This window comes from Argopecten irradians, chromosome 2 (assembly GCF_041381155.1).
Source record: "Argopecten irradians isolate NY chromosome 2, Ai_NY, whole genome shotgun sequence".
In the NCBI taxonomy this organism is placed as follows: Eukaryota; Metazoa; Mollusca; class Bivalvia; order Pectinida; family Pectinidae; genus Argopecten; species Argopecten irradians.
Window position 1 is genome coordinate 4,833,302 of NC_091135.1, and position 23,236 is coordinate 4,856,537.

Here is a 23,236-nt window from a genome sequence, read left to right on the forward strand (position 1 = left end):
CGACCCCAATATCGCTTTTCAAAGGGCGATAACTCAAAAAAAAGTTTTGTGGATGGGTCTACATTAGCATGTACCATGTCAATTTTTAACTTTTGCCATTTATTGCATGCATGGGCTTTGTGTTTGCATGACCTATAACAATTTAGTGTTATTTTACTCTGCCTTCTGTGATGCATGCTTCCTCCTGTTATATATCTCTGTGATGTCTCTTTTATTTTCGTTACAGTAGTAAGAATAGCTCTACTGAACTAAAGTTGCTTTGTTGTAAAAAGCACGACTTTTAATAAAAATTCTTGTATCTTGCATCTAGTATATATGGTGGATAAATGTGCAACTTACGTAATATTGTCACAACTCCCCGACTTACCCCAAACAAAGATGGCGGATGTGACGTACATGTCGACTTCGAGAACGTTCGGTGTTATCTATTTCAAAAACGTATCATAACAGGAAATAGTCCCTGCTTGTCTGTCCTTCTTCTACGTATGTATTCAATACCAAACATGGCTAGATATAACATAAATCATTATCTAGCGAGCGACAGCTGGAGATGTGTACTAGGGATGGAATTTACAAAACCCTACTTTCAACAGCTTCAGCAAAAATTAGCACTAGATTATGCGAATGGGAAACAGAATTTCCCTCCACTAGACTTAATTTTCAATGCCTTTAATTTAACTCCATTGGACAAGGTAGGTGGAATTTAAAATATAATTATTACTAACCTGATAAGGACATATGTATGACTTATATACTCATGTCTATTTAACTTGTTAAACAGGGATCATTTTGTTACGCAAATGGAGGATTCTGTGAAATGAAAATGGATAAAGTTGATTTAATAATCAAAGTACTGAAAGTACTAAATGGCTCGGTCTCGATGACAGGAGGAATATATTTCTAAGGTCAACACTTTCTTTTGGCAATAAGAAATACATTTGGCTGGTGTTATTTCCTGCAGTTTTTAGTTTTGAGGATTCCTTGGACACCAAGGTATAAAATAAGAGACACATGCTAAAATCTTGGGAGCCCATTCTAATATTTCCTATGATGGTATATGCCAAATGATTTTATAGCATTTTAAACATTTTCCTTGTTAATTTGATGTCAATGAAAATATCCATTCTGAATTGCTATTCTCATCAATTTCCTACCCCAGTATCATGATCAGTTAAAAAGTATTGTTTTGCAGTAGAGACAGACAAGAGGCATATTTTTCTATGCCAAAATGTCTTAAATATAGAATATATCTGTCCTCTAGAAGACTTACCAATATAGTCATACCATTTCTGAATAAATTGGCCAATTGGTTTACTTTTAACAAGTTTTTGTAATTATATATTCTTTTGTAAAACAGCAAGTTGATTGATATATCCAAACATAATTTAAACCAGCTCTGGATAAAATATCTTCAATATATTACAGCCATTACAAAACACTGGTCCAGTTTCATATAAAATATACATTAATTTATAAATGTGACTTGATAATTTATTTGATGTTATGAAGTTATGGCCAAAAGTAATCATTCTACATTTTATTTCAATATCAATTGGGTATCTTGTTAGCTCGCCATAGACCATGAAATTGTTTCTACACTTTCTTAAAGATTTTTTTACAAAAGTACAAATGAATTGTTTTACAACATTTGTATTTTTAAATCCCCATTCTTCTGACGAGTATAATAAAACTGGCATTACAAGTGAATAAAAAAATTTCAGTTTAAGATCAACAGGAAGAGATACATTCCGTAGTTTCTTAAAATAGCAAACAAGGATTTAATTGTTTATTCAGCAGTTTTTCCCTTTCTTTTGAAAACACTACCATTAGTATTAAAAATATACCTAGATATGTATACCCTTCTTATTAATCTAATTCCATATTCCATAAAGTAAACTGGTGTTGTTGGGCCAATTTACGTTTTGAGAATATTACAACTTTTATCTTTCTGATATTAAGTTTTAATTTCCATAAATCGCAATATTGTTCAAATTCATTTAACATTTGTTATAGACCATCAGATGTTTCTGATATCAAAACAGTGTCATCGGCATATAAAAAGATAAAAAATTTGTATTGTATATATGGAATTTTAAGATAATATGAAACTACCACCACATCTCCATTTCGCCCCGAAATTGATTTGCTCCCGATCTAATATGATTCCAATTACAGAAATCATTATTGTAACAATTTTGATGCTTGAGGTGAGATATTGATTTCATTTTTTCCGTTGCGGGATAACTGTCACTAGTAGGGTCTAAATGTGTGGGGCGAACCAACTTCGGAGCGAAATATTTTCGGGACGAAAAGTCTAGATACATCTTAAGCAATTCACGTAAAAATTCAGATACATTCTTAAGCAATTCACGTAAAAATTCAAACAAAAGATCATTTGGATAGTGTACATGGTAAGGATATGAAAGCAGTAATCTGCTCTTCCCATTTCAACATTACAGATACGCTTATTTCAGTAACTTTCATTTTCAAAATTTGCGATTTGAAATTCCCGGTAAAATCAAAGTTGTTGAATACACTGCCGCTAGGAACGCTAGTATCTGCGAGCAATTTCTAAACCAATCATATTGAGGAAATTGACTGAAAGAGAATTTGCACCACGATCACAAAGGCGAGGTCGTAATGACCTCGCCAAAAAAGGGCGTCATAGTTTTACATGGCAACATCACTAATGCAACTTTTCACATTATTACTCAAATGGAAACAAATTTCATTATCTAAATGTTTGTAAAAGTCACAAAAATCACCTCTATAGAAATAAAAATAGAACACAGATAAAATCTCAGTTATATAGTGAAAAAGAGTTTGGTCGAGTTGTAATCGGGCTGTGTGTGTCCGATATGTACAGTTGACAAATCTCGCCAGTCTTGAACCCAGCACCTGACGTTGTACAGGTGTTTTACGTAGCTGATGACTGTAGATGACATGTATGTTTAAATGTATGTACTCACCAAGAGCCACATTTCCTGGTAGTATACTTTTACTGTCAGTGACCTACTCCAACGATGTATAGACCTATCTTGCTATCCATATAACTTTTTTGAGTTATCGCCCTTTGTAAAGCGAAAGTGGCGCCTGGAGTAAACAATGGTAGCTCTATTCTGTTAATTTTCGTTCTCAAACAGTTATTTTTAATCATATTAGTTATTATCTAAATATTTACGTTGGTTATAATTGTTTTACTGTTATTATTCAAATTTTAGGGTTTTTTTTATCTAATAGCACGTTATCATTTTCTAGCTCACGTTATATGTTTGCTACTGACTTATCTTTACCTTTGCATGCGTTAGTCTTTTGTAAATGATGTAAGATTCAGTGGCTGATGTTATTATTTATTGTGCATGATTATTATTTTAATTTCCCTTGTTATTGCCAGCATGTTATGTGATTTTTATGTGGAACTTTGTTAGCATCAACAGAACATGTGATTATTTACATGACCGTGTTACGATTAAGTTAAAAACGTTATTTTTCCGTGAAAGCGTTATTTTTCCATGCAAATACCGCTTTTCCATTGTTCTCACTGACCCCCTATGGCGACAGCGCAGTGAGCCGGCGGGCGAGCTTCGCTAGTGTGTTGATCACCGACCCATGACGAGAGCACGGCTCGCAATATAAGTCGACTATATCGCTACCGCATCGCATGTGCTGTGCGATCTGTGCAACACAATATGTATATAGTTTTCAGCTACTGTATTTACCAAACTTTACTCCGGAGTTTGCATTCATTGTTTAAATTCATAGAAAGTTCTTTTCCATTTCTTGGTCGTCTTTGTAATGATTTACGTATAAGGGTTTGTGTTGGATTCGGTCATAAGTTAACTATACTGTAGTTCTAATTTGACACGTACCTGTTCCTTGATGATTGGTTTGACGTCACAAATAGTGTAAAACAAGGCTGTAATATTTCGCCGACAATGTTTACGATTTATATAAACGACCTGGCTGTCGAAATAGCCTTCAATGTCTCTATTTTATTTTACGCAAATGGTATTGCACGATACTTCACTATAAGCTATGGCAACTATAGTGGGTGTCTAACTTTCATTTTATTTGTTGTTATCTGCTAATCGACATTACCGACAAATACAAATATCTTGGATTTTGATTTACCGAATTTCTGAATATGGAAATGCCCGCACGAGAACTAGCAAAATCTACCGTCTTGCCAATGTTTTAAATATTCTATTCATAAATACCGTTTCGTCCAGTTTGTTAAAAAAGCGTTCCTTTACTTTCTCGGTTCCGGTACAAATGCATCCAATGTCGTCACAAGAGATGATCTAGGATGGAGATTTTGTAATGTGAAACAAAAAATAGAGGTTTGTATGCTGTGGCTGACGACTCAAAAAGTCATCAGTGGTCAAAAGGAAATGGAGAAGCTGAGAATGTCGGGTAGACAAATAACTTACCGAACGATCGTTGATCGACTTCTATGTACCTATTCCTAATGTTAAACAGTGCCTTCTTAAAGCCTGGTATATATTTATCCAGGAAGATACAGCCGACTGATATCGACGACTATGGAATGACATTGGCCAAATAAATGGTAATAGATATATATAACGTATTGTACATTTAAGAATGAACCATAAACAAATCTTAGCAAAATTTCGTTGTGGTAACCTAAGCTAAAAGTCGAAACATTTAATTACAGGATCATTTGTGTACTCTATATATGTTCATCTAAATAGTGTTGAGGATGAAACTCACTTGATCTCATGTACAGTTTTAATTCATTTACCTGTCTCAGTGTGACAGTGATTTTTTTCTTCAAATTAGTGTCTCGTAAGCCAGTTTGGCTGGATATAATTATCATAGGTTCTAACTTTGAAATAGTTTTCACTTTGATGTAAACTCTCTGTGGTTTTTATGTGATTTTGAGATGTGATACTCAAATAAAGTAAATTGCATTGTATTGTATACCATGTAACACCGAGGTTTCATCATCGCGGATCCTGGTGAGTAAGTTTATGATATGCAAATGATTCAGCTAATAGTTACATTTCATCATATTTAGCAACACTTTATAGTATTTTAGGATTCTCGATACTGTACGCAATGTGGTTGACATTCTCTACGACCCGTATACATTTATATCAATCTTAATAACTAATCAGTTAGTGTTATTTCGGACTGAAGAAGGCCCTATAGCGGCTGAATATATATTCCATAGAAATGATTTGATTTTTTTATTTTACTTTGAATTTATTTTGGCCTTTTATTTCGGATTATTTATACACTAGCTTTATACCGTTTTTACCTCATTATAATAACTAATCAAATACATATATACCTTACATATGTATTATAGTTCTGTAGAAAATGTCACTTCAATTCGACACTTCACGTTGCAGTTTAATGTAGTTAACGCGGACTTAGAATTTAAAAATACATTAAAACTGAATGATTTCGCCATATTAATCGTACAATGTACGTGTAACCAGAAACATATATACATATGTATGTATGTTTCTGGTGTAACAACCACTTGAGATATTTGCTGTAATTATTAATATGATCAATGGACAGGTCTGCACTACATACGGCCGCGATCGTTTCAACTTTGCAGTTGATCAGATCATTTTTTAAACAAAAATCAAAACAAAACATACATCAATACGACTTTCGTAGAGAACCTGTGCGATATTGGGTGACTGAATAAATAATATAAACTTTGTACATTTGAATTCAAAAATTCTTATTTTCTAGCTTTACTTTTCTCGTACAGCAAATAATTTACCATGTACACGTAATCTACCGCTCCGATGATGTATTTTGTTAAAATGGAGGAAGTAAAGAGAATAATGTACAAAATTTACTTCACCTTCCTAGGTGTAATTACGTATCATAGCCTTCACGCCTGTATACCGCCCCAGGGGATGGCATACGACATCACGGATGTGTATTTCACGGTCGGTTGATCATCAGACGTCGTGCCATATATAGGGGTGAAACCGAATCATTTGTTATCGTCAATTTACCTGTGTGACTCGTACCCGTAAACGAAGTTATATTACTTGTGAAGGTACATTAACCTGAGACATAGAATAGATAATAGTTCAATAGTAGCGTATGTTAGATATAGACTGTAATACCTCTGGTATTCATATCAATCAATCGAATCAAAAAAGTTAATTTATTTCATATACGTATCAAAAGTGACAGTCCTTCCTAAACCAGACATCTATCTGTCATGATGTGTAAGTCTGGTGTCAGGGCCAGAGTATCTCGGGCTAACCTGGTAGAAATAGCGAATGTTCAGTTTTCAATATTTTGCATAGATGAAATCATGATCATACTAGAGTTTCAATGAGTGTAATCAAGGATATATCCGCGGTCTAATAAAACTGAATGTAAAATGTAAAAAATGGGTTTGTAATATTTTAATCTAGATGTATTTGTAATACTTGGATTAAAATAATTGATAAAACCAAGGACGTATATGAATCACTTATAAATCCTTGATAAAACTTTGTGATAATAGAACACGACTTATCTCATTATAGAATGGAGAGTTTCCAAATCAACTTGATTTCATTGAAAATATAAATTTTAACCCCTTCTCCCTATAATGTTTTATGGAACTCACGAAATTCTAATATTCTGTTTCAAAGTGGTTTTTCACCCTTTTGCACCAACAATTTTGGTTAACAACTCATATATATTTAGAAACTTCATATCACACCCTTTTCAGATTTTATAAGAAAAAATATGTTTTTGCGTTAATGACGTTACCATAGCAACCGGAAATTGGGACTTTCACAAAAATGTAAAGTTTCTTACATGTACATGTATAGCTCTTAAAGCCTATGAAAGTGATTTAAGTGTTCTTTTAATAACTTAATAATCAAGTATATCATTGAATAAGAGATGAAAGTTCTATTGAATGTCATATTTTCAATTTAGTTTTGGTTGTTACCATGGTTACCAAAAATATTTATAACCGACGATTTTTGAAAATGTTTTGATTTAGCGATGTATTTGTCATGCTTTAGCTGTAGCAAAAATGTTTTATTTTGAAATGTTGGTTACCTTTCAACTTGCATATTGACTTTTGAAGAGAACAGGGTCAAAGTTGATGACAAATTATTGAATTTTGGCACTAAAATATTACCATGGCAACTGAAAGCAGGTCTATATATTTTGTTTAGCTTATAGAAACATTTATTTGGGCCTCCAGTCGAATGGAAAGGTTTTTTTTTATTATGTAACGTTTTGTTTGACTCGTTACATGTATGTATTTCGAAAGTCAAGATATTCAGGTGAATATGTTTACATATGCCATTGGATATAATCAAAATTTCAATGCAGTACTCTTCATATGTGTGTACACTGCAGTAATTTGTTAGTGACCAACGCAACTAATTTATTAATGTACCTAGTGTCACCTTTTCCTTATTCCTCCACACAAAAGTATCAATACCATCAACAGAATAAACGTTGACAGAGCAAAAGTTTGTAACACTCAGGGACTTATATGGATTGCATTTTACCTGTATAAACGGAAACAGGAAAATAAAGCATGTATGTATATGTACACTTTTCAATGTTTCATAGGGTTAGATGTATTATGCGTGTGTACAATGCTCTGTCTCCATAGGTAAGGAAAAGAGATGTATAGGACAGGAGCCTCCACTGTCTTGACCATATTGTATATAGCATGCAATGGTACTTTTGTGTTATGTCTTGTTTAGTTTGTAGAAACACTGCACCTTACATATATGATACACAGCTATATATGTATGTTATCCAACACAGGCCTTTGTCACTATAGATACAATGTATATATAGAGGTGTCCGTATATCTGTATAGCCAAAGGCCTGTTGTGTCTACAAGCATGTGTATTTTGTCTTGTCTAAATTGTAGATATATAGATTACATGTATCTGGTATCTTTGGACTTTGGTCACATCATACAAGCACGTTTGATAGAATTACATACACTTTACTCTACTTTCAGTACACGTTTTCAATTGGTTTAACTACATATGTATGAATATAAAATATCCATGTAAATGCATCTATACATTATGTCTGTCCTGCCATGTTTTCTTTTTTAAACAATAACTTGTGTATGTTCACAACTGTATAAATTAAATTAGAAAGCACTTAAAAATGAGATACAAGTATGATATTTTTAATTAATAATGCAGATTGGAATATGTTTGTTTGTTTGTTTGAGTTTTACGCCCAATCGACAACTCGGGTCATTTTCGGCCAAACTACAGGTCAGACATTAATATCAGGATATAAACAATGATTGCATCTAAAAGATCGGGATAAGAAAAAGGCAAGTAAGAAATAAAACACTGATTATAAACGTTGATTTTATATAAAAAAAAATTCCATGGTATAAAATAGTTTTGGTTAAAACACATGAGATAACTATGGTGATGAACTGGGTGAGTTTCATAACAGGAGATTGGTTATCTTCCTAAGGTAGTCACCCACTGATGTCCATACACATGTAGTCCAAACTGACGTACCTGTAAGTTTTCAATAAGACACATTTGTAAAAACCATTAAGAATGCTATTACTGAATTATATCCTTTAAATGGCAGTCTCTGTTTGTACAAGCATCAAATGAAATGTATGGTACACTCTAAGTAACTAAGTATAAACACATATAGTTTTAAAAAATGCTCATAATTACGGTGGCTGATTTGTGCCATTTCGTCTTTTCGCCCCGAAAAGACGAGAATTAAAAAACCTTAAATTTCGTCTTTTCGGGGCGAAAAGACGAAATTTAACAAATTTAAATTTCGTCTTTTCGCGGCAAAAAGACGAAAATTAACAAACCTTAATTTTCGTCTTTTCGTCTTTTCGCCCCGATAAGACGAAATTTAACTATCTTAATTTTCGTCTTTTCGTCTTTTCGTGTGGAAGTCATTTTTAAATCTTTTTATCTTAATATTGACTTAATTGTTCAATATGGAAGCATCAAAGTAGTTTATGATAACAATCGATTTATTAAATTGATAGTATTACAAGGTTCTTCGTCAATAACTAAGATTAGAAGTTTTAAAACAGAAGTCAACATGTATGTTTACAGCAGTTACGTAGTTTTCTCACACGTGGCATGTGCCACGTGCCATTAACAGATTCATCATTCCGCAAATCCTTTAGCTTGATTAGTACATTTTTTTTAATTCATTAATGTTATTTTTTGTGTTCTAATCGCCCTATTTCGCACTTACGCTTATCAAAACATTGCCGTGTATATGCACATACTGAACTTAAGATGCTAAACATAGCACATACAGGAGTTGCCTCCCCTATACAACTTGGAAAAAAAAGTTGTCGGCGGGTAATATTTGAAAGCGTTTGAACCACGGATCAACTTGTTAACAAAATAATTTCTGAAAGACAACTCGTGAAGACTTTGAGTTTAAAGGAAGAACTTGTACCAAGAAATTGCTCAAATACCGTTAATTATAACAGTCAATCAGTGGGTACAATATACTGTGTATTATTTGAAAAGACATTTTGACTACATACATGACATGGTCTTCATCATAATTGTACATTAGAAATAACATTATAATCTCCGTCGTATATGAAAGATGACAAAGTATATCTGTAATTTGTAATTTTTCGGGGCGAAAAGACGAAAATTAAGGTTTGTTAATTTTCGTCTTTTCGTCCCGAAAAGACGAGAATTTTTGAAGGCGAAAAGACGAAAATTAAAGGCGCTAATTAGCGTGCTTCACTTTCGTCTTTTCGTGTTTGAGTTTTCGTCTTCTCATCTTTTCGCCGCGAAATGACGAAATTTAATTTGTTAATTTTCGTCTTTTCGGGGCGAAAAGACGAAAAGACGAGAATTAAGGTTTTTAATTTTCGTCTTTTCGGGTCGAAATGACGAAAAGACGAAATGGCATAAATCAGCCACCGTAATATTGAATACAATAGCGCTACAATGAATTGCACCACGGCCGAATCGCACTGCCTTCCTTTCGTTTGAAGTAACCGTGAACAAAAGACAAGTAACGGTTTGTTTGTGGTTTTGGTTGAAAGCCCTTCCCGCTCATTCTGATTGGTCGTTTACCTGCAGTTAGTGAAGGTGTCCAACAGCAGCAGAGTGGAGTTACGTATACACACTAATTCATTAACAAATTTAACACACCATCAGATATACCTCAAACACTACATTGAATTTTCTGCTCATAAGCATGTTTCATATACATGGATATGGATTTTATTATAGTATTTTGAAATAATTAAAATAATCATTTGAGACTATTTTCATTGAATGAGGCTGTGTACTGTATTTTTTCATTGAAATGATAGTATGGATCGAACTGATAATGAAGTCAAATAACATCTATACAAAGACTGCATCTGTATTACAGCATACCGCTTATTATTAAGGAAAACTTATAAACGGCAATCCTTTGATCTCCCACACAGCTCAGGCGACGACCAGTTTGCAAAACGTTTCTGATTGGCCGACCAACCAGGGAACAGTATCGACGTGAGTGTAACACTTTGACTAAAAGTGTAAGAACACCGATCAGTGATATTCCAGGAATGTACCCTCCACTAAGGGGAACCAAAACGCCAGGACATATCACATTGTATGTCCCTTTCGTATTGATTGTGTTGGAGACGAGCCTCACTATTTATATATTTGTTTAAAACGAGTTGATATAATAGCTATAGTTTTATCCGCTGCGCACGGACCGTCTCTGTTTCCGCTGTGGTGGAATTCATTGTAAGGGATGCAAGGCATGTATACATATAATGCATTGTATGATGCGTTAGACACGGTTCTCGGTTTTACGATGGCCGCTGATTAAGTAGTTGTGCATTGTACATTTATAACTTGATAAAGAGTGCATGACCGTTTACTTGAAGTAGATAAATGCACAACTGCTTCAGAGTAAATGGTCGTACAACTAGTTCTACTTCAATCAAAAGCAGTAATTTGACGGCTCAAACGGGCCACCGTACATTTGTTTTTTACCTGTACAGGATTTAAAATTGTGTAATGCATAGTTAAGAGAACACACCTTGAAATGTCCTTTACACTTACCAGTCTCGATATTTGATCCTTTGTTTTGTTAGATGGAATTTAAACAAACGTGCTGTCACGCTACTGATCTTAGAATCTAAGTAACTTTGTCTTCTTTCAAACAAAAATGAGATGAGTCATCATTGACACTTAACCTGACAAATAATAGATAGTTATTGTGACATTGGGCAAGTCTTATATAGTGTTACTGCACACATTTTTTCTTCTTAAAGATGCATATGTCTGGAATTTCAAGCAACACATCAACATGCCGTGTCAGATTTTGACCCGAAGTGGAATCCAATATACATTTCTTTTTCTTCGTCACATATATCAAACGATGTTTTAAAATTCATATTCTAATAATAAATTTCTTTTGTGAATAAATTTATAGTTTGAGAAAATCAACTAAAAATCTATGCCCATCTTGATCTCACATGTGCTTGTTTTGTACCGACGAAGTTAAAGTTAGAAATTGTACCGTGCCGCGATTTCCGTCGAAGTCATTATCTAATTTGTAGAGGCGACAGAAAACTTATTTCGGCATGTTATGAATTACATATTTGAGTATTTTGAAATGTATAGTAAATATTTTTTTTTATTTTGTATTAGGATTAAGTTTACTGTGTAGTACACAATATACTTATTACATGTACTTAATCTACGAGAAAATTATTGTTTGAAGAGTGGATTTCTTTCAATATAAGTGGTCACACATAAAATTGACAATATCAACTACAAAAATGTGAAATACAAGTATTAATTCTTGCTACTTGTTGCATATTTCGAGACACAATTTCGAATCTACGCTCCGGCGGTTACGCCGTCTGACACACGACGTCAACAATTTAAAAATTCTCAGAATTAAGTTAGCATGACTTTTCAATTCACTGAAAGAGAACAAAGACGTTGCCAAATGAATTTTTGTTTAGACAAAAGTTGTCGGTTATTTTCTGTTGTTTTACAACATGTTAACAGTATCCCGATAACTCAAGAAATAAGGGAGATATTGCTATTTTCTCAACACCGACATAAAAATGCGTATAAATGCGTACTTGGGAGTTAGGCCGTCCATTCTGCGATGTCATGCTACCGGATCCCGGTAAACATACTTATTTCTCCGTACCCCACTTCTGACACAGGGATCTGAGCATTAGTTACAGATTATATAATCATGGACCGACCAGAGTGCCGTAAGACCATTTTCAGACGTTAAGAGGTCTAAATCAAAACACGGTGTTTTTTTTTTAGGAAAAAAAAAGATTTTTATTACTTAAAAGAGAAATGATACAATAAGTTGCCCTCACACAGGAGGGGATCCATTCAACTCACAACTTTTACACGTATTTAAATTCAAAAGACACAATGTAAAACTGCAGGGTTCAAGCAGAAGAAAAAATAAGTAAAAGCAAGAAAACTTGAAACTTCATAAAACTGCATTTGTAATCTCAGGCCTATTTTTAATTGAGGCATTTTAAGCTGTAAAGTTTCAGATGGTCTGAGATAGAGTTCATGGCAAAGTAAACAAGTGTTAATTTTTGGACTATAATGGAACTAACTATCATTCAAAATGGTTTGTAAAAATATGAAATGTTCTGACTTAAATTGCCTTTTCTTGACTACTTGAACCCTGTTTTAAGAAGCACATGAATACTGGTATGTTTGTTTGTACAGTACAGTTGTGTAGAATATTAAATATGAACAAACACATGGACACACAATTTTACCTCTCAACTACAGTTAGATTCCAGACAATTTATATATTGGCTGACGAGGGTGCCTCACCTAACCTATTGCTTTCCTCTTCCAGTGGTGAGAGGTAATTATATATAATTTATAAAGTAAAATTATCATTTCTTACTCCTTTAATTACATTTCTTTGGGTGAATATTAGAGTATAGAGAGGAAAGAGAGAGAGAAAAAGAAGAAGAAGAAAGAGAGAGAGAAAAGAAGAAGAAGAAAAAAAATGGGGTGTGGAAGGGGAGCTTGAGGGGTAGATCTTGGAGGAGTAGGAAGGAGGGAAGAGGATGGTGCTATCAATGATAATTTATACAAATTTAACTTGATGATATATGAATAAAAACATCTGCTTATTCTTAGAAGATGGATCAGCAACACTGTTGGTAGCATTGGAGAGTGGTTTAAGGAGAGACGAATATCACGGTGTTAAATCATCCTATACATGATACCTTATACGAGTAGAAAGGGCACTTTGGTGGGTCCATGATTACGTAATCTGTGACTAATTCGCAGAAATTTATACAGGTGTACTGTTTACGTTTCGGTTGACTGGTTACGCATGTGTGTATAATTTCTCATGTGTGAGCTGTTTATAGCTTGCACTGTGTTTTCTCTTTTATATTCTGGACTTAGTCTTGTTAGCTTGATTAACGAAACTTGTGTAGGCGTTTCACATTAGTACTGGTGAGTATATGGACAGTGCGGCTTTGGGAACTGAAATATAGGCTTTACAATCCTGTGTAAAAACTTCAATTGCGAATGCTCATAATCAGAAATGTTTCATTACCGATAGATCTACAGTTAAAACTATTTGATGCACTTGTGATGCCAATTTTATTATATGCATGTGAAATCTGGGGTTTCGAAAATATTAAGAATATAAAAAAATTACACTTACAATTTTGTAAACGGATTTTAAATGTCCGTATTAGTACACCAAATTATATGGTATACGGTGAATTGGGCAGGTTCCCTTTAGAAATTGAAATAAAAACAAAAATGATTATGTTCTGGCATAAACTCGTAACGGGGGAAACGAAATTATCTACTACAATGTATAAATTATTGTATAAGTTGCATCAGGACTCCGTATTCAGTTCTAGGTGGTTATTATATATTAGAGATATATTGAATAATACTGGGTTTAATGATATTTGGTCACTTCAACTATCTTGTACAGTTAATAGAAATTATCTTAAAACAATTATTAAACAAAGACTACAAGATCAATTTATTAAAAATGGTATCATGAAATTGACAGTTCCTCGCGAGGTCAAATGTATTCTTTTTTAAGTCTCAATTCAATTTTGAACCATACCTTTTAAAACTTAATCATAACCAACGTAAATATCTGTGTAAATTTAGAACTTCTAATTTAAAATTCCCTATAGAGACAGGCAGATGGAACAACATCACTCGCGAGGAAAAGTTATGTCCTCTCTGTACAAATTGTATTGGAGATGAGTACCACTATCTATATGTATGTAATCATGAATCTGTTGTAGCATTACGAGGAATTTATATGCCAAGATACTACTTTACTAATCATAATTATCACAAAATGAAAGGAATGTTTACTATCTGCAATACAGCTCTATTAAGTAAAGTAAGTAGTTTTATTCAGAGAGTAATTAAGCTTCTTTAAACTATATAAGGAAAAATAGAATTGTTAGTTTCAATGTATTTAAATTTGCCTTTTGATGACTGTATCCATCTATTATTTCCTTCTTTATTTTCATTTTTATAATTATTATTTTTGTTCCTTTTGACCTCTTGTTGCATATGTACATATGTCATGAGTGAATAAATAAAATCTTGAAATCTTGAAATCTTGAATCATGGGAGGTGTCGTGTAACAGGGTACGGGGGAAGGATGGGCGACAGTATTACTGGGGAGGCCGCTCATGGGTAAAAGGGACTAAGTAGGTTATTGTAGTAACTGATATGGGGTTGAGTGTATTAAATTCTGAAACTGATAGGCCAGTACTGAAAATACAAACTTGTAATTTGGATCTAAGAGGGGTTGTTATTGTTTAGTAGTATTGATATTACAATTTGATAGGACTAACATTTGTTGTTCAACTTGTTTTTCATGTTTGCTGTATACAGTACATAAAATAGTCAGAAGGGAGACTTTCATTCCGTTTCATTCTAATTTTCGAGGGGAAAAACACATTTACGCATATTAAGGAACACCATATTCACCTAACTTGCACCACTCTCTGCCTCTTTTATACAGATATATTCAACATTCACACATAATAAATACTTGTTGTTACAGTAATACTGCATAGTAATTTGGATTGTTTGTGTAATTAAATAATAATAATGATGATAAATATAGAAGGACACATAAAATCATGTAGGGAAAATGTCACTGATTAGAAAAGATCATAGATTATGAATTGATTAATGTCTGAAAGTGGACCTAAAAGAATCATTTTTCATAAAATTCTAATGTATTATCCACCCGTATTTCATACCAAATAACAAACAATTATGTCTTCAAATTCTCCTACAATCATATTTATTTATGATGTGCCTTACATAATATACATAGTGTAAATATTTTTTTACTGTTTTTCAAAGGATATGTGTCACTGTCAGAGCCATTCCCATATTAAAGCGACAATTCAGTGAGGCTAGTGTGGATGATACACAAGATATCTGTCGGCTTGAAAAAGTAATTGGAAATATCAAGATTTGAAAATAGTTTTCTTTTGGTTTGGGCGGTGTGGTAGCTTCTGTGATTTCATATGATATTTACAAAAACATCGTTTAAGATGCATACCAAACACTAGAGAATTTTTATTAGCCTAAACCTAAGTGTATTATATTTATATATAATAAATAAACAATATACATGTATACAATACATGTGTATATAAGCCAGGTTTTCTTTCCAGTTTTTGATATATAGGATCCCCGATTCTGTGTTTCTAAAAAAAAATATTTTCTTCTATGCATTTTTACATTAATAACTGCAGTATCATGCATCATCATAGTGTATTTGTATCACAGCATTGTTTGATGTATGGGTATGAATTATTTGTATATAGTTGTCATCAATCTATAAACCATTTGCTTAACAAAGCGATGGAATACAATTCACATAAAAATTCATTTAGTTTCCTCTTCATTTTGACGAGCAACACCTAAAGTGATTACCTTTTGTTGTCATCAGCTTATCAACATTTTAAGATTTACATGCAGGGCATTTCAAATTTATTTTTATTTGAAATTTTGTGCACATTCAGGATTCATACATGTATATCTAAACAAATCAACAAATTGCTATGAAGTATGTATAAAGAGTGCACGTGCATTTCATTTTGAATATAAATAATATTGAAATACATTTATCTATCGATAGGAACTTGAATGACTTTAAATGTTTCTGATTGGAATGAATACACTATCATCATTTACCAAGCCTTTCAGAAGAAAGCAAACCTTTCAAGGTACAAATCAAATAATCCATTTAAGATTTGGTTTCACATAGAGAATTGATTCAAACTATTAAAAAGTCCGCAGTTGTTTATGTTTGAATAGTAACAGCGAAATCCATATATATAGATGTACAACGTCCCGAGAAGAGACTTTTTATATCCGGCCAATGAGATTGCATCTGAAGCCTCGCTCATGCATATTTTATCGGCCACACAGACAGTTTGAATTTTAATTCGATGATTTTCAAGATGTTTGTCATAATGGGGCTTATATTATCTTAATTATGGCACTTTGTATATATGTGTAGGATGATTTTAAAAGGAAAATTATCGCTCTTTCCAACGGTAGTAACCGTTTTTAGCTCACCTGGCCCGAAGGGCCGGTGAGCTTATGTCATGGCGCGGCGTCCGTCGTCCGTCGTCCGTCGGCGTCCGTCTGTCCGTCAACATTTCCTTTAAATCGCTACTAGTCATAGAGTTCTGCATGGATTGTAACCAAATTTGGCCACAAACATCCTTAGGGGAAGGGGAACAGAACTTGTATAAATTTTGGCTCTGACCCCCCCGGGGGCAGGAGGGGCGGGGCCCAATAGGGGAAATAGAGGTAAATCCTATAAATCGCTACTTGTCCTAGAGTTCTGCATGGATTGTAACCAAATTTGGCCACAAACATCCTTGGGGAAGGGGGTACAGAGCTTGTATACATTTTGGTTCTGGTACCCCGAGGGCAGGAGGGGCGGGGCCCAATAGGGGAAATAGAGGTAAATCCTTTAAATCGCTACTTGTCCTAGAGTTCAGCATGGATTGTAACCAAAATTAGCCACAAACATCCTTGGGGGAAGGGGAACAGAACTTGTATAAATTTTGGCTCAGACTTCCCGGGGGCGGGAAGGGCGGGGCCCAATAGGGGAAATAGAAGTAAATCCTTTAAATCACTACTTGTCCTAGAGTTTTACATGGATTGTAACCAAATTTGGCCACAAACATCCTTGGGGGAAGAGGAACATAACTTGTATAAATTTTGGCTCTGACCCCCGGGGGCGGGAAGGGCGGGGCCCAATAGGGGAAATAGAGGTAAATCCTTTAAATCACTACTAGTCATAGAGTTCTGCATGGATTGTAACCAAATTTGGCCACAAACATCCTTGGGGGAAGAGGAACATAACTTGTATAAATTTTGGCTCTGGCCCCCCAGGGGCTGGAGGGGTGGGGCCCAATAGGGGAAATAGAGGCAAAATTTGTGACCAAATTTGGCCATAAACATCCTTGGGGGAAGGGGAACAGAACTTGTATAAATTTTGGCTCTGACACCCTGGGGGCAGGAGGGGTGGGGCCCAATAGGGGATTTAGAGGTTAATATTAAAATTCCTTCAGAAAAGAAACAATGAACCTGTATTCAGAACATTACTTGGCATTACAAACCAGGTGAGCAATACAGGCCCTCTGGGCCTCTTGTTATGACGATGTACTAGAAATGTGGTTTTATAGCCGATAAAGGTAGGCGGTTAGAAATTTTGAGTCTGTGAGTTTCCACCCTTCTCGTATATAGTACCATGTAGAGTATGCTTTTAATCGGGTTTTTTATATAGAGCTCTAAAACGTCTAAAAATGGTCTTAGGGCACTCTGGTGGGTCCATGATTATATAAACTGTAAGTAATTCTCAGATCCCTGTGGTTCCGGTGACCTCTCTGATTGGTCAATCATAAAGGTAAAATGAAATATCGTTCAGAGCTAATATAATCTTTTTGTATATAGATAGTCATTTCTCCCTAACAGCATATGTATGAATAATTGATGTGACGAAATGACTTGTTCATACGCATCTCAACCGAGATAAGTGTACGGATCTTTGATTTTTATCGTAGATTCTATGACGCTGCAAAACTACAAGTTTTAAATGTAGATATTATAAATTCGCCGCAATTTGCGAATTTGTAACTATAATGTAAGAGAAAGATACAAAGATAAATTGTTATGCATTGTGAGATGACCCCTCAAACCGCTGAAGTCGCACTCCGAGTCTGTGTCTCTGTCGATGGTAGAAATGTCTATTTTGAACAGCGAAACATGTCTATCGTATCAATATGATAATAACAAAGCACATAATTAACAAAGTTCAAAATAATTTCACACTTAAAGTTCTGATGAAGTAAAGGAAAGTATTTATTACGATACATCAAGGACGTAAACCATCTCCTTGCAATAGTCCAAATGATAATAAACGAAAGTGCTACGCACACCTGTTGTGGAGGAAGATTCCATGCTGAAAATTAAGGTTAGGAAGCAGTTAGGAAGCACTTAATGTAAAACAGACATATTTATAGTTTCATACAATTTTTAAAACAACTTTATCTATTTTCATTTCACAGAATCCTGCATTTGCGTAACAAAATGATCACTCAAATGAAGGACTGTTGCTCAAATGCAAAGCTATCCCGCTTACACGTCCCACATCTGTTTAATGTGTCCTCATTCGACAAGGAAGATGGAATTAAAAACATTGTTTTAGCCCGAAGTAAAGGCCGGTGAGCTTATGTCATGGCGCGGCGTCCGTCGTCCGTCCGTCAACATTTCTTTAAATCGCTACTAGTCATAGAGTTCTACATAGATTGTAACCAAATTTGGCCAGAAACATCCTAAGGGGAAGGGGAACAGAGTTTGTATAAATTTTGGCTCTGACACCAATGGCAGGAGGGGCGGGGCCTAAAAGGGGAAATAGAGATAGACCATTTAAATCGCTTCTTGTCATGGAGTCATGCATGGATTGTAACTGAATTTGGGCAAAACGATCCTTGGAGGAAGGGAAAACATAGTTTGTATAAATGTTGGCTCTGTTCCCCCGGGGGCAGGAGGGGTGGGGCCCAATAAAGGAAATAGAGGTAAATCCTTTAAATCACTACTAGTCATAGAGTTCTGCATGTAATGTAACCAAATTTGGCCAGGAACATCCTTGGAGAAAGGGGAACAGAGTTTGTATAAATTTTGGCTCTGACTCCCGGAGGCAGGTGGGGCGGGGCCCAAAATAGGAAATAGAGGTTAATTATATAAATTGCTACTAGTCCTAGAGTTATGCATGGATTGAAACCAAATTTTGCCAAAAACATCCTTATGAGAAGGGGAACAGAGTTTATATAAATTGTTTTTTTAACAATCCATGCAGAACTCTAGGACAAGTATAGATTTTGCCTAAATGTTGGCTCTGTTTTTGGCTTTGACCATCTAGAGCAGAAAGAGTGGGGCCCAATAGGAGAATTAGAGGTAAATATTCCAATTCCTTCAGAAAAGAAACAATGATCCTGTATTCAGAACATTACTTAGCATTACAAACCAGGTGTGCGATACAGGCCCTCTGGGCCTCTTGTTTTGTGTTAATTGGAATTCATATACACAATTAACCACCAATTATAATCCGATGATGAATAACGTTTATAAGGTGGAGCATCTTTAATGGTAGAAAGGATGTATTAATAACAAATCAATTTTAATAACTATTCCATACATTCCAACTTACTGAACGTCTTTTAATGTGAAACTGAGATTTAAGGAGTTCGGGTCAAAGTTTAAATTCTTGACCAATAAAACGTCCAGAAGGTCATATTCTACCAATGGAATACCAATAGTTTAAACAGTATTTTCGGGACATAAACATAAACAAATTGAAAGCTTATTTAAATTCCTTTCACAGAACATTTAGCCTGAGACTGGAATGACACGACGTATGCTGGTAGAAATATATGTTAGACAATTACTATGTCAATTCTGTGCTAAAGACCATGATATGTTAATCATCTGCCACATACACAATTGAGGGATGATTATGAATGTTCAGACAGGTTGCTGGGCATTACTTGCTTAACTGATCACAATTCCACAATGAAAAAAAGTATAATGTAAATCAATCTTATTGTCTTGCAGGTGAAAGTAGTTATTGTTGGACAGGATCCATACCCTACACCTGGCATGGTAAGAATTACTCTTAGTTACTAAAAAGTTATAAAAATATAATTGCTTTATTCTTGATCAATACCAGTTCATGTAAAATTTTCAGCAAGCACATAATCTCTGAAGTGTAACAGAAATATATATATATATGTTTTAACCTATGTCGGCTTGTTATATTGAAATGTACATTTTTTGTCATATTTTGCCAAAATGACACCACAATTTACTAGTCAACAGTAATATATAATGTTAGGCCTGATGCAGAGACATCTTCTATCATCTTAATTATGTTTAAGTACACCTAGAGCTCTAAGATGTGATATATAGGCATGCATAATATCAGAGTAATCGGCCCTTGCGGGTAGGTTATTGATTGTGACATCATGTGTTTGCGAGCGTAACGTCACTCATACATTTCAGATAATACGACGTGAGTTTCGCTCACAAAACAATGACGTCACAATGGATACCTACCCGCCAGGGAGATAACTCTGTGATATGCAAAGACCGAATATAGTCATGCATAATATCACTATTTTAGGGCCTAATACCTTAATAATTTTGCAATGTTTTTATTGGTTACTCATTTTCAGGCCATGGGGCTGGCGTTCTCTGTACCACGCGGATGCGGATTTGAAGTACCGCCATCATTGCAGAACATATATAAACTGTTGACCAATGAATATCCGCATTTTAAAACCCCTAATCACGGAGATTTGACAGCATGGGCCAAAAGAGGGGTTTTTCTGCTCAATACTGTACTGACATTTCAGTAAGTATCGTATTGGCATTCCTCGTTTAATTCAAAGGCGTTCCAGTAGGTGCTGTGGCTGAGTAGGTGACGTTGATTTTATGGTTCAGTAGGCCTAACAGGATTTTGTATGGGGGATTTTTGAAACTACTATAATAGTGAACTTGGATGCAATGGATATTACATATTTCAAATTTTAGTCCAATTACACCAAGAAACAGTTTACCTCTGGAATTTCTCTTCAAAACTTATACATGTTGTATGTGTACCACTATTCTTGCCAAAATGAAGTAAAATGACTCCTTGTATTTCCAAATTAATTTAGAAAAAGCATGCAGTCATCACAGACCCACCCCATGGATTATGACAAGATCTGTTATATTATAGTAATACTATTTTCAATGATGTTTGGCTTTCTCTTGTCTTGTAGAGCCAATGAACCTGACTCACATGCCACGAATGGCTGGGCTAACTCACATGCCGAGTATGGCTGGCAGACCTTTACTGATGAAGTTATTCGCATCATCAGTAGGAAGCGTACCGGCGTCGTGTTCCTTCTTCTCGGCAACAAAGCACACGAAAAAAAAAAATTAATCGACATAAAAAAACACACTTTCATCGAACGTCCCCATCCTTCACCTTATTCATTTCATTTGTTTAATAAATACGATTGGAAGTGTTTTTCTTCGGTTGACAATGATTTGATGATGATGGGCGACCAAACCTGGAAAATGGACTGGTCACTGTAAATGTACTCCGGACAGCAATGGTTTTGAAATGGGTTTAATACTAGCAAAAATCCATCAATATTTGCAAGAGTTATGGGACTTTAAAATCGTCAAAACCGATAAATACATGGTTTCCGCCCGATAACCTTAGTATTCATTTCAGGACTCGAATTTTACTTTTTTTGTCACTTGCTAAAAACAGCAAGTACCTTATATTTCTACTTGCTAAACTGTCTTTGTACTTGCTATTATTATCTTTTGGTACAAATAAAGTGTTTTGTTGTAAATAACGTGTTTTATTGTGTGTATGTGACTGAGAATGTATATAGACATAAAGGACGCACTGACCCCATATTTGTATTTTAACTAATTTTTACTTATTATTGAAATTACAAGCAATGAAGTCAAGTACTAGTACACTTGTAGTAAGTTCGTTATTTTAACCAAGAGTCATTAATAGTACTTATTTCTACTTCAGGGTTGAATGTTCAAATGAAATCACTGTAATATAATCCAAGAAACTGTGAAAATGAATTGATCAATATTCATGCTAAGATCATGGATTAATATTTGTCATATTAATTATCAAAGGACTCCGATGAATTGATCAAAACTAAGTTTTAGATTGATTTAAACATCAACTTGGAATATTTCTGAAAATCAAATTCCATATCACATTTTAAAACAATAATATCAATTCACTTAACTTTAGAAGTCAACACAAAACAAGTTATGAAACTAATGTGAACAATGACAGTGACTGTCTGCAAGTCAAGAATACACAGTGAGTCTCTACTCTGACTGCCTTTTTTTCCACTCAGAGTTGAGAATATTAAATTTTTTGAGCATTTTCTTTTATTCTTTTCATTTTCATAAAAATACCGATTCATGCAATATATATACATACACACATACATACATACATACATATATACAAACATACATACATACATACATACATACATACATACATACATACATACATACATACATGTACATACATACATAGATACATACATACATACATACATACATACATACATACATACATACATACACACACACACATACACACACACACATACATACATACATACATACATACATACATACATACCATCACATACCATCACATACATACATACATACATACATACATATATATATACATACATACACACACACACACACACAACAAGGTGTGTGTGTGTGTGTGTTGTGTGTGTGTGTGTGTGTGTGTGTGTCATCAATCCAATCTTCTATACACAGTGATATTAGTTAAATGTATGATAGAAGTGAATCTACTTATATCTATTACGTTATTTATAGGATGATAATGGTTTATTCTCTCTTACTTGACAGGGTTATCCCGCGGTTGCTAGGGAAAGATTACTCTGTCTTTTTCCGGGCTAGGGAAAAAACCAGCTCACATGCACTAGATAGTGACGTCATCAATAAATGTGGCGTTAATGTCGACTGAATTTTCACCATTTCTCTGTAAAGTATGGGAGAAAAAGAATCTTACATGGGCCAGTCAGGTGGACAGGGATATCTCAGCCCTTGTGAAAAATTTTGACCATCAATCTTCGGCA

At 34.4% G+C, this 23,236-nt stretch overlaps 1 protein-coding gene across 1 annotated transcript; it reads left to right on the forward strand.

The window, feature by feature from the left end:
- The first annotated feature begins 489 nt into the window (after positions 1 to 489).
- Positions 490 to 21,934, forward strand: LOC138314206 (uracil-DNA glycosylase-like). The gene is made up of 4 exons (XM_069254418.1): positions 490 to 692; positions 20,139 to 20,186; positions 20,759 to 20,937; positions 21,347 to 21,934. Exons 1-4 carry the CDS (start codon positions 504 to 506, stop codon positions 21,663 to 21,665), a joined length of 735 nt encoding a protein of 244 aa, XP_069110519.1. The 5' UTR covers positions 490 to 503; the 3' UTR covers positions 21,666 to 21,934.
- The last annotated feature ends 1,302 nt before the right edge of the window (positions 21,935 to 23,236 follow it).

Bases quoted from the DNA above. Each gene is read 5' to 3' on its own strand.
- LOC138314206 (XM_069254418.1), top strand. From the start codon at position 504: ATGGCTAGATATAACATAAATCATTATCTAGCGAGCGACAGCTGGAGA. The intron at 693-20,138 runs GTAGGTGGAATT...ATTGTCTTGCAG, and splicing joins ATTTAACTCCATTGGACAAG to GTGAAAGTAGTTATTGTTGG. The intron at 20,938-21,346 runs GTAAGTATCGTA...CTTGTCTTGTAG, and splicing joins AATACTGTACTGACATTTCA to AGCCAATGAACCTGACTCAC.